Source organism: Quercus robur, chromosome 3 (assembly GCF_932294415.1).
Source record: "Quercus robur chromosome 3, dhQueRobu3.1, whole genome shotgun sequence".
Lineage (NCBI taxonomy): Eukaryota > Viridiplantae > Streptophyta > Magnoliopsida > Fagales > Fagaceae > Quercus > Quercus robur.
In genome coordinates this window covers 14,157,476-14,169,135 of record NC_065536.1, presented here as the reverse complement: position 1 = coordinate 14,169,135, position 11,660 = coordinate 14,157,476, and the positions used below count along the sequence as shown (strand labels likewise).

General features: G+C 34.0%; 1 protein-coding gene across 1 annotated transcript; it reads left to right on the top strand.

The window, feature by feature from the left end:
- The first annotated feature begins 1,030 nt into the window (after nt 1–1,030).
- On the top strand, nt 1,031–3,872 carry LOC126717198 (gibberellin receptor GID1C). The gene is made up of 2 exons (XM_050418635.1): nt 1,031–1,483; nt 2,315–3,872. Exons 1-2 carry the CDS (start codon nt 1,445–1,447, stop codon nt 3,305–3,307), a joined length of 1,032 nt encoding a protein of 343 aa, XP_050274592.1. The 5' UTR covers nt 1,031–1,444; the 3' UTR covers nt 3,308–3,872.
- Nucleotides 3,873–11,660: the final 7,788 nt, after the last annotated feature.

The window sequence follows — 11,660 nt, the reverse complement described above, 5'->3', positions numbered from 1 at the left end:
ATTTTGTTTTGTCAATGATATAAAATATTTTCTGTTTCGTTTGACTTGTCCTGTCTCAATCTACTCCGCACAAATTTCTTTGCCTTGAGGATTATATGATAGAGATAAGTTTTTGTTCACTCGCCTTGTTTCATTCTTAGTGACGAATGATATATATATATATATATATATAGATTCTATAAAAAAAAATTTCGGTTACTGTTCACCCTAAAAAACACGGTTCATATGCCTTGATACACTGTTCATGTCCCATGAACAATGCACCAAATGCTGATCTCAAAAAAAAAAAAAAAAAAGGGGGGCTGAGACACAAAACGTCCAAACGTGGACTTGATCCAAACGCCTACTTAATGTAAATATTATGAGTAGGAAGGATTTTTCTTTATGTTATTTTATGTGTAAGAATTGTAAATTTTTTTTTTTGCTTTAAATAATATTGATAAAATAAAAACCAAATTTATTAGAATTTTTATTAATTATTAATTTTTGATAAAACTTATTTAAAGTATATACCTTAAGAAATTAAGATTTTAAAAAAAATCTTACATAAGTAAATAAAAGACTAGGTTTGAGAATTAAGATAAATTAATTCCATTAGCTTCTTTGGCTTAATAAAAAACACTCAATAAAAGTGCAAATATATTTAGAAAAAAAAGAGAGAAGAAATTAAATTGAGTCAATGGACAAAGGTTAAAAAAATTTATTATTTAAAATTATGAAATTAATTTTCATTTAAAAAACTATTTTTTTCAGAGACACAATTAAATTTGGACCAAATAGTTTTAGTAATTTCTTTTTTAAAAGTTTAATTAGTGCTTCAAAAAAGGAAAAAAAACCAAAAAACAAAAAAGGAAAAAGCTATACTTAGAAAAAATAAGTAATTATAGTTTACATAGGTGGGTCCCAGCGCCACAGTTTTCTTTCGGCCGCTCACTCACTTTGTCCTCTCTCTCGTCTCCATTCGCCTATGTTGTACGTTAGCATTTGTCTAACGTGCACCATATATTCTTATCATTCACCCCCATCCCCACATACACACACACACACACTCACACAACACTCTCCCTGCGTGCGTGTGTGTGTGTCTCTCTCTCTCTGTGTCTGTCTGTTTTATTGCACCCAGAGATTTAACATTATCTTATAAAAGAAAGAAAAAAACACTGAGATTAGGAGCTATAGTTGTTTGTGAGGTAATGGGTTAAGCAAGTGATCTTAGTGAAAGAGAGAGACATATATATAGTATATATAAAAGTAGATATAAGATTAAAGGGTCGGTTTGGTTGCTTGTTTCTGTTTAGCTTTTGGTGTTTTGAAATATGTGACGCTTTTTGTGAAGTGGGTTTGCTTTGATTCTCTCGAAGGATCTATAACTTGGGGTGTTTCTCTGTGGTTTTGCTGTTTTGAAAACTTTTTGTAGTGTTTTTGAGTTAAAGGACAAGTTTTGATGGCTGGGAGTAATGAAGTTAACCTCAATGAGTCCAAGGTAATTATCTGAATTCATATTTTGATTATCACTTTGATTGTTTTGATTGCATCTGTGTTGTTGTAGTCACAGTTTTGATGATCATGTGTCTTAAAATGGGAAGCTTTTCTGTTGGGTTTGTTGGAATATCGGATTCTGGGACTTTTTTTTGTTCTTGGGAAGTTGAATGTTGTTTTTACTAAGTTTAGGTTGGGCTTAGAGCTGTTATGTGTGGGTCTTTGACATAAGAAATGGTATTTGTTCTTGAAAGTCAGATTTTTTGTGGCTTTGAACATTAAATTTGCATTTGTTATGGACTTATTGTATTTGTTTTACTATTACTAGTTTATCTCCGTGGTTCTTGGTGATGGGTTTATGATTTTGTTTGTAGAAAGATGGAATATTTTTCTTCATGGACTTTTGCTTAGGCTTTGGAGCAGTTCCTTTTGTGTTTGATGGGATTTCAAATTCAATTTAGTTTTTGTTTTTAGTTGGATTAGGTTCTGAGCTATGGGTTTTTGAGGTAGTGATTTTGTTCCTCAAATTTCATTATATGTTAGACTGCTGCTTTAGCTAAGGTCTACAGAACATCGTTTGATCTGACAAAGAGAATACTCTGACAAATAACTTTGTGCTCTTTTGCTGCCAATCTAGCCTTTTGATGTCAAAAATCAATTCATTTTTCAATCTATTGTGTTTAATAACTGCCAATCTTAGCTAAAAGTTAGTTTGATGTATTTAATGGGGGATTTGTTGCAGTTGGGGATATATCCTATTGTTGTTCATGTGACTCTTGACTCTGAAATTTTGATGTTTTTAACATTTTTTTGTTCTTTTTCATGGTCTCTATAGATGGTTGTACCTTTGAATACATGGGTGCTCATCTCCAACTTCAAGTTAGCTTACAATCTTCTACGTCGCCCTGATGGCACCTTTAACCGGCACTTAGCAGAATTCCTTGATCGGAAAGTTCCGGCCAATGCAAAGCCTGTTGATGGCGTGTTCTCATTTGATGTTGTTTTAGACCGGAGTACTGGCCTCTATATCCGGATCTATAGACTAGCCCATGGCGAAGAACCTCAGTTAAATATTGCTGATCTTGAGAAGCCTGTGACTGCTGAGGTTGTCCCAGTCATAGTATTCTTTCATGGTGGAAGCTTTGCTCACTCCTCTGCAAACAGTGCTATATATGATGCTCTATGTCGCAGACTAGTGGGCATTTGTAAAGCTGTTGTGGTCTCTGTGAATTATCGCCGTGCACCTGAAAATAGGTACCCATGTGCTTATGATGATGGATGGGCAGCTCTTAAGTGGGTTAGTTCAAGGTCATGGCTGCAAAGTAAGGACTCAAAAGTTCATATATACTTGGCCGGAGATAGTTCTGGTGGTAACATTGTCCATCATGTTGCTTTACGGGCAGTAGAATCAGACATTGAAGTATTGGGCAATATATTGCTCAACCCTATGTTTGGTGGGCTAGAGAGAACTGAATCCGAGACGCGATTAGATGGGAAATACTTTGTTACGACCCGAGACCGAGATTGGTATTGGAGAGCATATCTCCCTGAAGGGGAAGATAGAGACCACCCAGCATGTAACCCATTTGGTCCTAAGGGTAAAAGTCTGGAAGGAATTAAGTTCCCGAAGAGCCTTGTTGTGGTGGCTAGCTTGGACCTTATTCAGGACTGGCAGTTGGCTTATGCCAAGGGGCTTGAGAAGGCTGGCCAAGTGGTGAAACTTCTATATCTGGAGCAGGCAACAATTGGGTTTTACTTGTTGCCTAATAACAACCACTTCTATACTGTCATGGATGAGATAAATAACTTTGTGTGTTCTGACTGTTAATAGACTTAACTTTACCTACAGGCAGCCATATGTAACAAATGCTTGACATTCCAGTTGGGGGCACTTAAGTGGTTGTGTGCAGTATATAAGATTGTGTAGTAATACTACTTACCGTTTTATTCATCGTGGTATTAGGATTCTGCTTCTTGGGTCTGGTTATCTTCTTTGTATGTGGATGCTGGGCTTGATTGTTGGGTGCAGAGGTATGGTTCAGCATGTAGCTCGACCTGAATGTTTTTTTGTGGTGGAAATCCTATTGTCTGGACTTTGATGGTATTGGTTTGATGAAGTTTTCATGGCGGCAGGAGCCACCTGACTAAGTTTAGCAGACCCACCAAATTTAAGATTACCCATTCTGGCTTCTGGCAATGAAAGGGAGAAGACAGGAGTGTAGGGGTATACATTTGGTGGCCGATCAATCGGGGATCGGTGCCTAGCTAATGTTATATATAGATATATATTTATATCTAATCTTATAAACATGGATGGGAAAACATCCGTGGTATTGTGATCCTGTATGTTAATATATATGTTCTAGTTTATATGAAGTGTTTGCTTATTACTATTTCTTCTTTGTTAGAGTTTGCTTATTTGCTGTTTCCTCTGTCATTTAATTCTTTCCTTTCCCTATCATTTTTGGGTTGTTCTCTATGTTTGCGTTCATGTTTCACAGTGTACTTGGCAACTGTAAATAGAATGCTTTTATAAAAATTGATAATGCTCGACTTAAACTTCCCTATGTATGCTCCTTGAATATTTTGTCGAATGTTATGAAAACGTGAATTACGTACTCGTCAATCCTTCAGCAATGTGCTTGTGTGGGGAACAAGATATGGGACCTAAGAGTAAGACAAGGTTGAGTTAACTTACTTAATTCAAGCTTTTGCTGTGTGGTAGGAAAATTTTAGACCTGTACAGAGGGTTTTGGGAGCTTTTTCGTTAGCATTATTACATGAATGAGGTGATTTGCTGATGTTTTGCTGATTACTTGATGGAACTGATAATGGAGCATATAAATCCCCGATACTTTCCGGCGATAAGATGGTGCATTGTATATGTAATAAGAGTTATGTTGTAAAAGGCTGAAATGAAAACATGGCCTCATGTTTTCAACAAGAAGAAAAACCGTACTGTCACTCATTCGCTGTCCTAAACCACAGTAAAAACCCTATTCATATTTGCAGGGAATCTCTTTTTTTGGGTCACCACAGAATTAAATTTCCAGAGAGTGAAAGAAGCATGGAATTGGTGAGACATCCTATGTTAAAAGTTAAAACCAGTACTGGCAGCTCCTAGGTCTCATATAAGCAGCTGGCGCCACTAGATGTAAGTAGAGGGGGCTCATGTTTCATATGCCAGGACAGAAATGGGAATAGAATCCTAGCTGCCTGTTTCAGCTAGGATGTTAATTCTAAGACCAATGCCATATCTGGCTCTTAAGAGAGACCATTTTGATTATGCTTTCCAAAGGGTTCCAATCAGCATTGGTGTTGTCCAGTTCTACAGAAGTGTGAACTTTGTATAGGCAACAGATCTTGTGATTGGTCAAGAGCAACTGTTATCAAGGATATATAAATTCTTGGAAGCAGACTGAGATGTTTGTATTAAGAATAGTGGATGGGAGGATACTGGCTGAATCAATGCACTATGTGAAAGTGGCTTCATAGTTTCAACCTCCATGAATATTTCCTGGCCAAATTAATGATGGCCTATGCCTTGTGGTGTTCTTTTGTTTTTGTTTTGATTCTGATAGTTTATATTATAATCTTCAAGCATAGGCCTAACTATTGGTGCTTATTGGTAGCTGTATCAAAAAATGAAGAAAATTAAAAAGATGCATGATTAGGTGAAATATTTGATATCAAGGAGCATAAGTTTGACTGCTCATAGAAATATTCGAAGTTTAGAAACGAATTCAATGAGCCATATCAAATGAGACAATGAATTTGCTTATACTTAATATTTATATTTCTCCTATTTGGGTCATCAATTATATTTTGCTTTGTTTGCAAGTTTTCTTACAGGGCTCCTAATTAAGTTTAATTTTGCTTTGTTCAATCTTGGCTTGATTATTGACTAGTCCACACAAGTTTAAACTTGATCTTTCTTTATTAATTAACTTAACAAACATAAATAAAACTGAATCTGTGTTAAGGTTTCAAGCTGCTAGTAAAGACCCTGACTCATTTGCAGCTCAAATGAAAAATGGAAGGTGCTTGTAGGTTTTATTTTATTTTGAAGAACTGACTAAAGGGCATTATTATATAGGGTGATATAAAAGATCTAATGTCTTATGTCTAAAATAATTAAGAGTGTGGCTTTCATTAGGTCCAAATATGGAGCAGGAACTGAGTATTTTAACCAAAGATTAATGAATGAAGGCTTAGTTTATTGATTCAAATAGCTGTTCACGTAGAAATCCTACACAAAGAATAACAATTCAAAACCAAAAGGGTATCCATACAATTTGATTAATGAATGGAAGCAAACTCATCTAATATTATTCTTGCCATAGATCTGATTGATTTAACCTTTGTTAATCAATGAATCCCTGTTCTAAATGAGTAATTTTGAGCTTGGGATGCTAGATAAATACAAAAGTTGGCTTGCTTTTAGAGAGAAATACTCAATATAGAGGTGGTTGGGATTTGGATGTTTCTAAGGGGCCACATGAGAACTAACCCTTTAAGCTGTTGGGATTTGCTTTCACAATGATAAAAAGAATATTAGTATAATGGTAACAAACAGCTAAGCTTTTGACAAAGACATGCAGCCCTATTTAATGAACTTGTGAGGTCCATTTTATTTATTTTTACTTAAAAGCACATTGTTGAGTAATTCATGTTAACTTTCCAACCATAGAAACAATGGAAACTTGCTCAACTTTTTCTCAAAAAAAGAAACGAAACAATGGAAACGACATTTAGGTAAATGTCTGAGAAAAAAGAGAAAAAAAGGAAGAAGCAATGAAGTACTCTTTGTTACAAAAATGTAGAGGCCGAAATTTTCAACTAATTATGAATTGTCGTCTATAGTTAATGCATTACATTTATGATGCTAACTCCAAAGCCTCAGATGAAATAGGATCGTCCCTACAATTAATATTATGTTTAATTTTTTAAAAAGGTATATTTAAAGGTCAATTGAATTAATAAAGTATTCACTTGTTTAATTTTAAAGTCAGCCAAGAGTTTTGTAGTTCAATTGACACATTTTAGTATTTCCAACAGAGATATCTAGAGCAATCTTCATTGTACCTATTAAATTATTCAAAAAAAAAAAAACATTTAAAGTCACCTTATTTGATTTAATATATACCTTTAATGTTTTACTTATGTAAGGTACAATTTATTCAAACGCCACTTATTAAAATGTATTACACTTTTTAAGTTTTAATGATAAGCTAAATAAGTCACAAAATTTAAGCCATATCATATGGACACTTAAGTGTCCCTAAATAGATCTTTAGGTTTATCTCTATCACTACGATTATCTCAAATATTGGAACTCTACTAGAATCACATTCCTGGGCATCCAAGATCTTCTAATCTGTTTCTTTCTATATTAGCTGTTTTTATGTTAGTGTTCATCATTGTTTTGTCTTCCTAATAAAAATTATGAGCTATCAGATGAGACTGAAATTGGCTGAACCAAGTCCAATTAGGTCATATGTTTTACATAAAAGAAAAAAAAAAAAAAAATTGGATCATATCATATGTGGTTTGCCTGGCCGAAAACAGAGCTTGGGACTGAGGGCTGATATCATATACCTTACTTTTGGTCTAGCTGGCTGTGTTCAAATTTCTACCTTCTGTCCAAGTTGCATTGCTTGTCATGCATTTATTGCATTAATTAGTTTTTTGGTATTTGATACTTTAGTTGTTTTAATTATTTAGTATTTTAACCTACAGAAACCAATGCATTTGTGAATTAATAAACAAGAAAACAAAAAACCAGCTGGAAGGTAGAGCATATAGTTTTGTAATATGTTAAACGAGAAGAGGAAATTGAGCCACATCATATGGTAATGACTAATTAATTTGAGCCTTTATAAGTTAGAATAATGCCATAACAAAAATTGGATGAAACATAAATGTGACAGTTGAATTGACAACATAGCTGTATTCCTCTTTTCTTTATTAGTAAGGAAAATGAGGACATATTTTTGAATTCATTGCATGGTAAGGGGAAATGCTTATATAGTCTTAGCCTAGAGGGTAATGGTGTTCCATTTTTTCATATTTATAATAAATTTTATTATAAATTTAATAAGTAAATTTCACTATTATTATGCGAGGAGAGAACACTATTTACCCTGCTCTGAACATATCTAAAATTTAGTCGGTGAAGATCACTGAATTTACAATTATATAGGATATCTTTTTTTTTTTTGATGGGATATCTTTATATAGCTGTCGGTACTCTGTCAGTAACTCAGTACTACAATTTGACAATTTGTATACATATTCAGACCTTTTTTTCCTTCTTCTTTTTTATGCAATAAATATTTTTACCATTAATGGTCATTGCAGAAAGTAGAAGCTATCATCTTGGCACCATATAGTCTATAGTCTAAACTCTATATGCCTATTACGTCTGTTCCAAGATAACCAAGATGTGATGGTGGAAATCCCAGATTAAAAATATTTCTTTTTTAAAAGAAAAGTTGAAAAAACACCCAAATCATTTTTACAAAATGGCCACGTTAATTTATTATACACTATATTTCATATAAATAATATTTTTATAATATTTTTTTTATCTCTACCGTCCCTTTTTCTTAATCTTTCTCTTCTTTCTTCTTCTCTCTCTCATGGTCAAATTAACACTCTATCACAAGCACTACAACCATCAAAACCCACAAATACCACCGATCTCCGTTGACTCACAAGCGAGCAGGTATATGGTGTACCCGACATATATGCCGGGTCACTCACAGACTAGCTGGTCCCACACATTGTGGGACCTGCCTATGTGTGAGAGACCCGGCATATATGCCGAGTACAACATATAATTTTCACCCACAAGCACCTATCTACACTGCTAGCATCGATCCACATCATCAATCCACATGCAGCGGCGGCGATGACGACGATGAAGAAATCGCCTCTCAAATCCACGATCCACAATCACCGATCAATGATCCACAAGCAACAATCCACAATCAAAGCACCACAAGCACCATTCCAGTCGACCCACAGTCACAAGTTCACAGAAATGCTCTTTCTATCTCTATCTCTGTTGGTGTGTCCGTGCGTGGGTGTGGGTGTGTTTGATTTTTGATTGATTTTGTGGTGTGACTGTGTGGGTTTGTTTAATTTTTGGTTGATTTTGTGGTGTGTCCAAGTTGTGGTGGTGGTGGTGGTTGGCGGTGCTAGGTTGCAGTGGTGGTATTTGGTGGTGTTGAGTTGTGATGATGTGGGTGGTGGTGTTGGGTCTATGTGGTTGGTGGTGGGGGTTATCAGTTGTAGAGATTTTGAGTTGAAGAGAGAGAGAGAGAGAGAGAGAGAGAGAGAGTTACTATAACACTTGTGTATTTATGCACAATTTTACACATATTGATGTGAGTATTTTTTTGATCAAAATGTGTAAAATGAACCCTTTTTTTGTATTTTACAAGATTTTGCTGGTTGCTCTAAAAGATCCATTGGATTCTTGTGGATTTCGCCCCCATATGTTAAAATACTTATGCAGCCTGCATTTCCCAAAGTGAAAACATAATTATGATTTCAGCATCAATCAGAAGACAAAATCTTTTCAGATTAGACAAGATTACACGCACAAAATAGCATCATTAATCCATAAGTAGATTAGTTCAATTTAAAAACTTGCCTACACATTAAAAGAAAAGAAAAAAACTTGCCTACACATTAAAAGAAAATAAAAAAGAAAAGAAGAGAAGGGATGACTGAAACCAGTTAAAAGAAAAGAAAAAAAAGAAGAGATTGAACCAGTTACTCAGTTTGCAACAATAGCAACAAATGCTGTAATAGAGGTATAATGGTATTGCCAAAATTTATTGTTCACAAACTGCTCTGCTTATGTGTCTCAGCTACAATGGGTAATTATACAATGGAACGAATGACTTAAGAACGATGGTTAAGCTGCATTATGCTTAATTAAATAATATTTTTATACAATTTTCAAAAAATAAAGTCAAACTCTATATATATATCCAAAAAATACACACAATGAATTTGTTCTTGTAAGTCAATAAATCCTATGTTATGTAGCAAGCTATTACTTGTAAACAAAAAAGTAACTTCAAATAGGCCCAAATTAAAACCAAGAATAGAATTAACTTGTGCCCTTAAAAACTCATTAACAAGATCCTATAGAATACACCGAAAGTACAATAAATGAATACCACAATAAATGCATATGCATATTTGAATTTCACTTATTAAATTCATAAGAAGACCCACTATTCATGTAAGATACACATTTTTTTATTATTATAAAGTTTTAACTTCTAACGTCCGCTCTTAATAATTGTGCTATTTATCATCAGACTAAGATATTAATTAGTTTTTTATGTAAGCAGTGAGCTAACCGATACCCACAACATGTGCATTTTTATGGTACTTTCGGGAGCATTTTATAATTTTCCCACCACAATAATCTACCACTTATTAGCTCAAGTCTTTTGTCTTCATCTTCTCATTATTTATTTTATGTTTATTGGTAAGTTAATAAGTTACACAAGCTTAGCAAGCTTACAACTTCACCCTCTTTCTCTTACACATCAAACAACAGTCAAGCTCTAAACCTGCCAAATAACACCCACTGGAAATGCACTAACAACAACACAAGCAGATATGTAAAAGATCAGCAGCAGCAAACTCAGATGAGAAAAAAAAGAAAAGAAAAAAGAATATAAGCCTTTGTAATAAAAGAAGGCTAAAAATCCAAATTAAACCCGCAAGTTTAAGTGAATTGTCATTTTCGTCCAAGTTTAATTTTTGCTATTTAGTCCTTACAAAGAACATATCTATCAAATTGGTTGATCTGTCCATCTAAAAGATTGCTATTAAGTCCAATAAAACGACATCGTATCTCTTATGTGAATAGCATCAATTTTATAAATGGCAATGGATAGAATGCAAACTTGAATGTTAAAGTTTAAGAGCTAAAATGAAAATCCACCAAAAAGTTAAAAAGGGTGTAATTTGGATTTCCACCTAAAAAGAACTTTAATTAGAGGTTCCAACTATATTCCATATGACTAAAGTCCATCTTTGATCTTCCGTAAATCAAGAAATACACCCCTCCAGTTCAATCAAATCATAAGACAAAATCCATATTGCAGCATTCATTAACATATATATAACAGTGAAAACAATTTTGACAGCATCCATCTTTATGGCAACGTATTATCAACACCTTTTTATTCCTGCACAACAAGAATTATCAACACCTTTTTATTCCTGCACAACAGTTACACTCTTGTGCTAAAAAACATGGTCCTCCAACGTCTGTCATTATTCTTCCCCCCAACCCCACAAAGAAAACACAGACAAGACAAGACTGTATGAAAAGATAATTGAAAGAATTCAAGAGAATCGCGACCAATTGTGTACCTGAAGTGCAAGCTGTCTGATACCTGAGACATCTGTATTCTCTAAAATACCATAGTTTTGTGTCACACATCATAGTTTGCATGGCTGTAGCCATAAAAGCATATATATCAACACTAGATAAAAAGATGAAGATTTTTCACCAAATTTTAAGTAATTTTTTTTGGGTGAATGAGAAAGTTATTATTAATGGAAAGCTCCAAGAGCACAGACACATGCAACAAAAGCAACCGCAACACCAACAACTGCACCAAGGGTACAAAACACTCCTAACAGAACAAAATTTTAAGTTTCATTATAACAATCCTAGATTTTCTTATTGGATATGTACTATAACAATCCCAACTAATTGTATACCAGGACAATTTCTCTATATGCCTAACCTAGAATCTCTTTACTTTCATTGCTAACCAATAAAAGTAATTGCATCATACGTATATTGTAAATAACACCACTTACTGACCCAAAAAAAGGCATCAAGAAGGATATCTAACCAATTGTAACATTAAAAATTTGAAACTTGAATAATCCAACTCAAAGAACTGAGTCAACTGACCAGTAGCTTAAGATAATGTAGCCTCCTCTTTTATAATCATGCAAATAATGGCATATTACATTTGAACAGACCAAATTTCTAGCATGCGTTTTTCCGTTTTCTTGTTAATATTTCTCACACAGCCAAGGAGCAGGAGAGCAGTGAAGAATAATAGACAATATAACCTCAAAAGAAAGCATAAAATGGAGAGCAGATGCTAACATTATAAGAAAGTAACATA

Coding starts and splice junctions, on each gene's coding strand:
- LOC126717198 (XM_050418635.1), top strand. CDS start 1,445: ATGGCTGGGAGTAATGAAGTTAACCTCAATGAGTCCAAG. Junction 1,484..2,314: donor TTAACCTCAATGAGTCCAAG/GTAATTATCTGA, acceptor TGGTCTCTATAG/ATGGTTGTACCTTTGAATAC.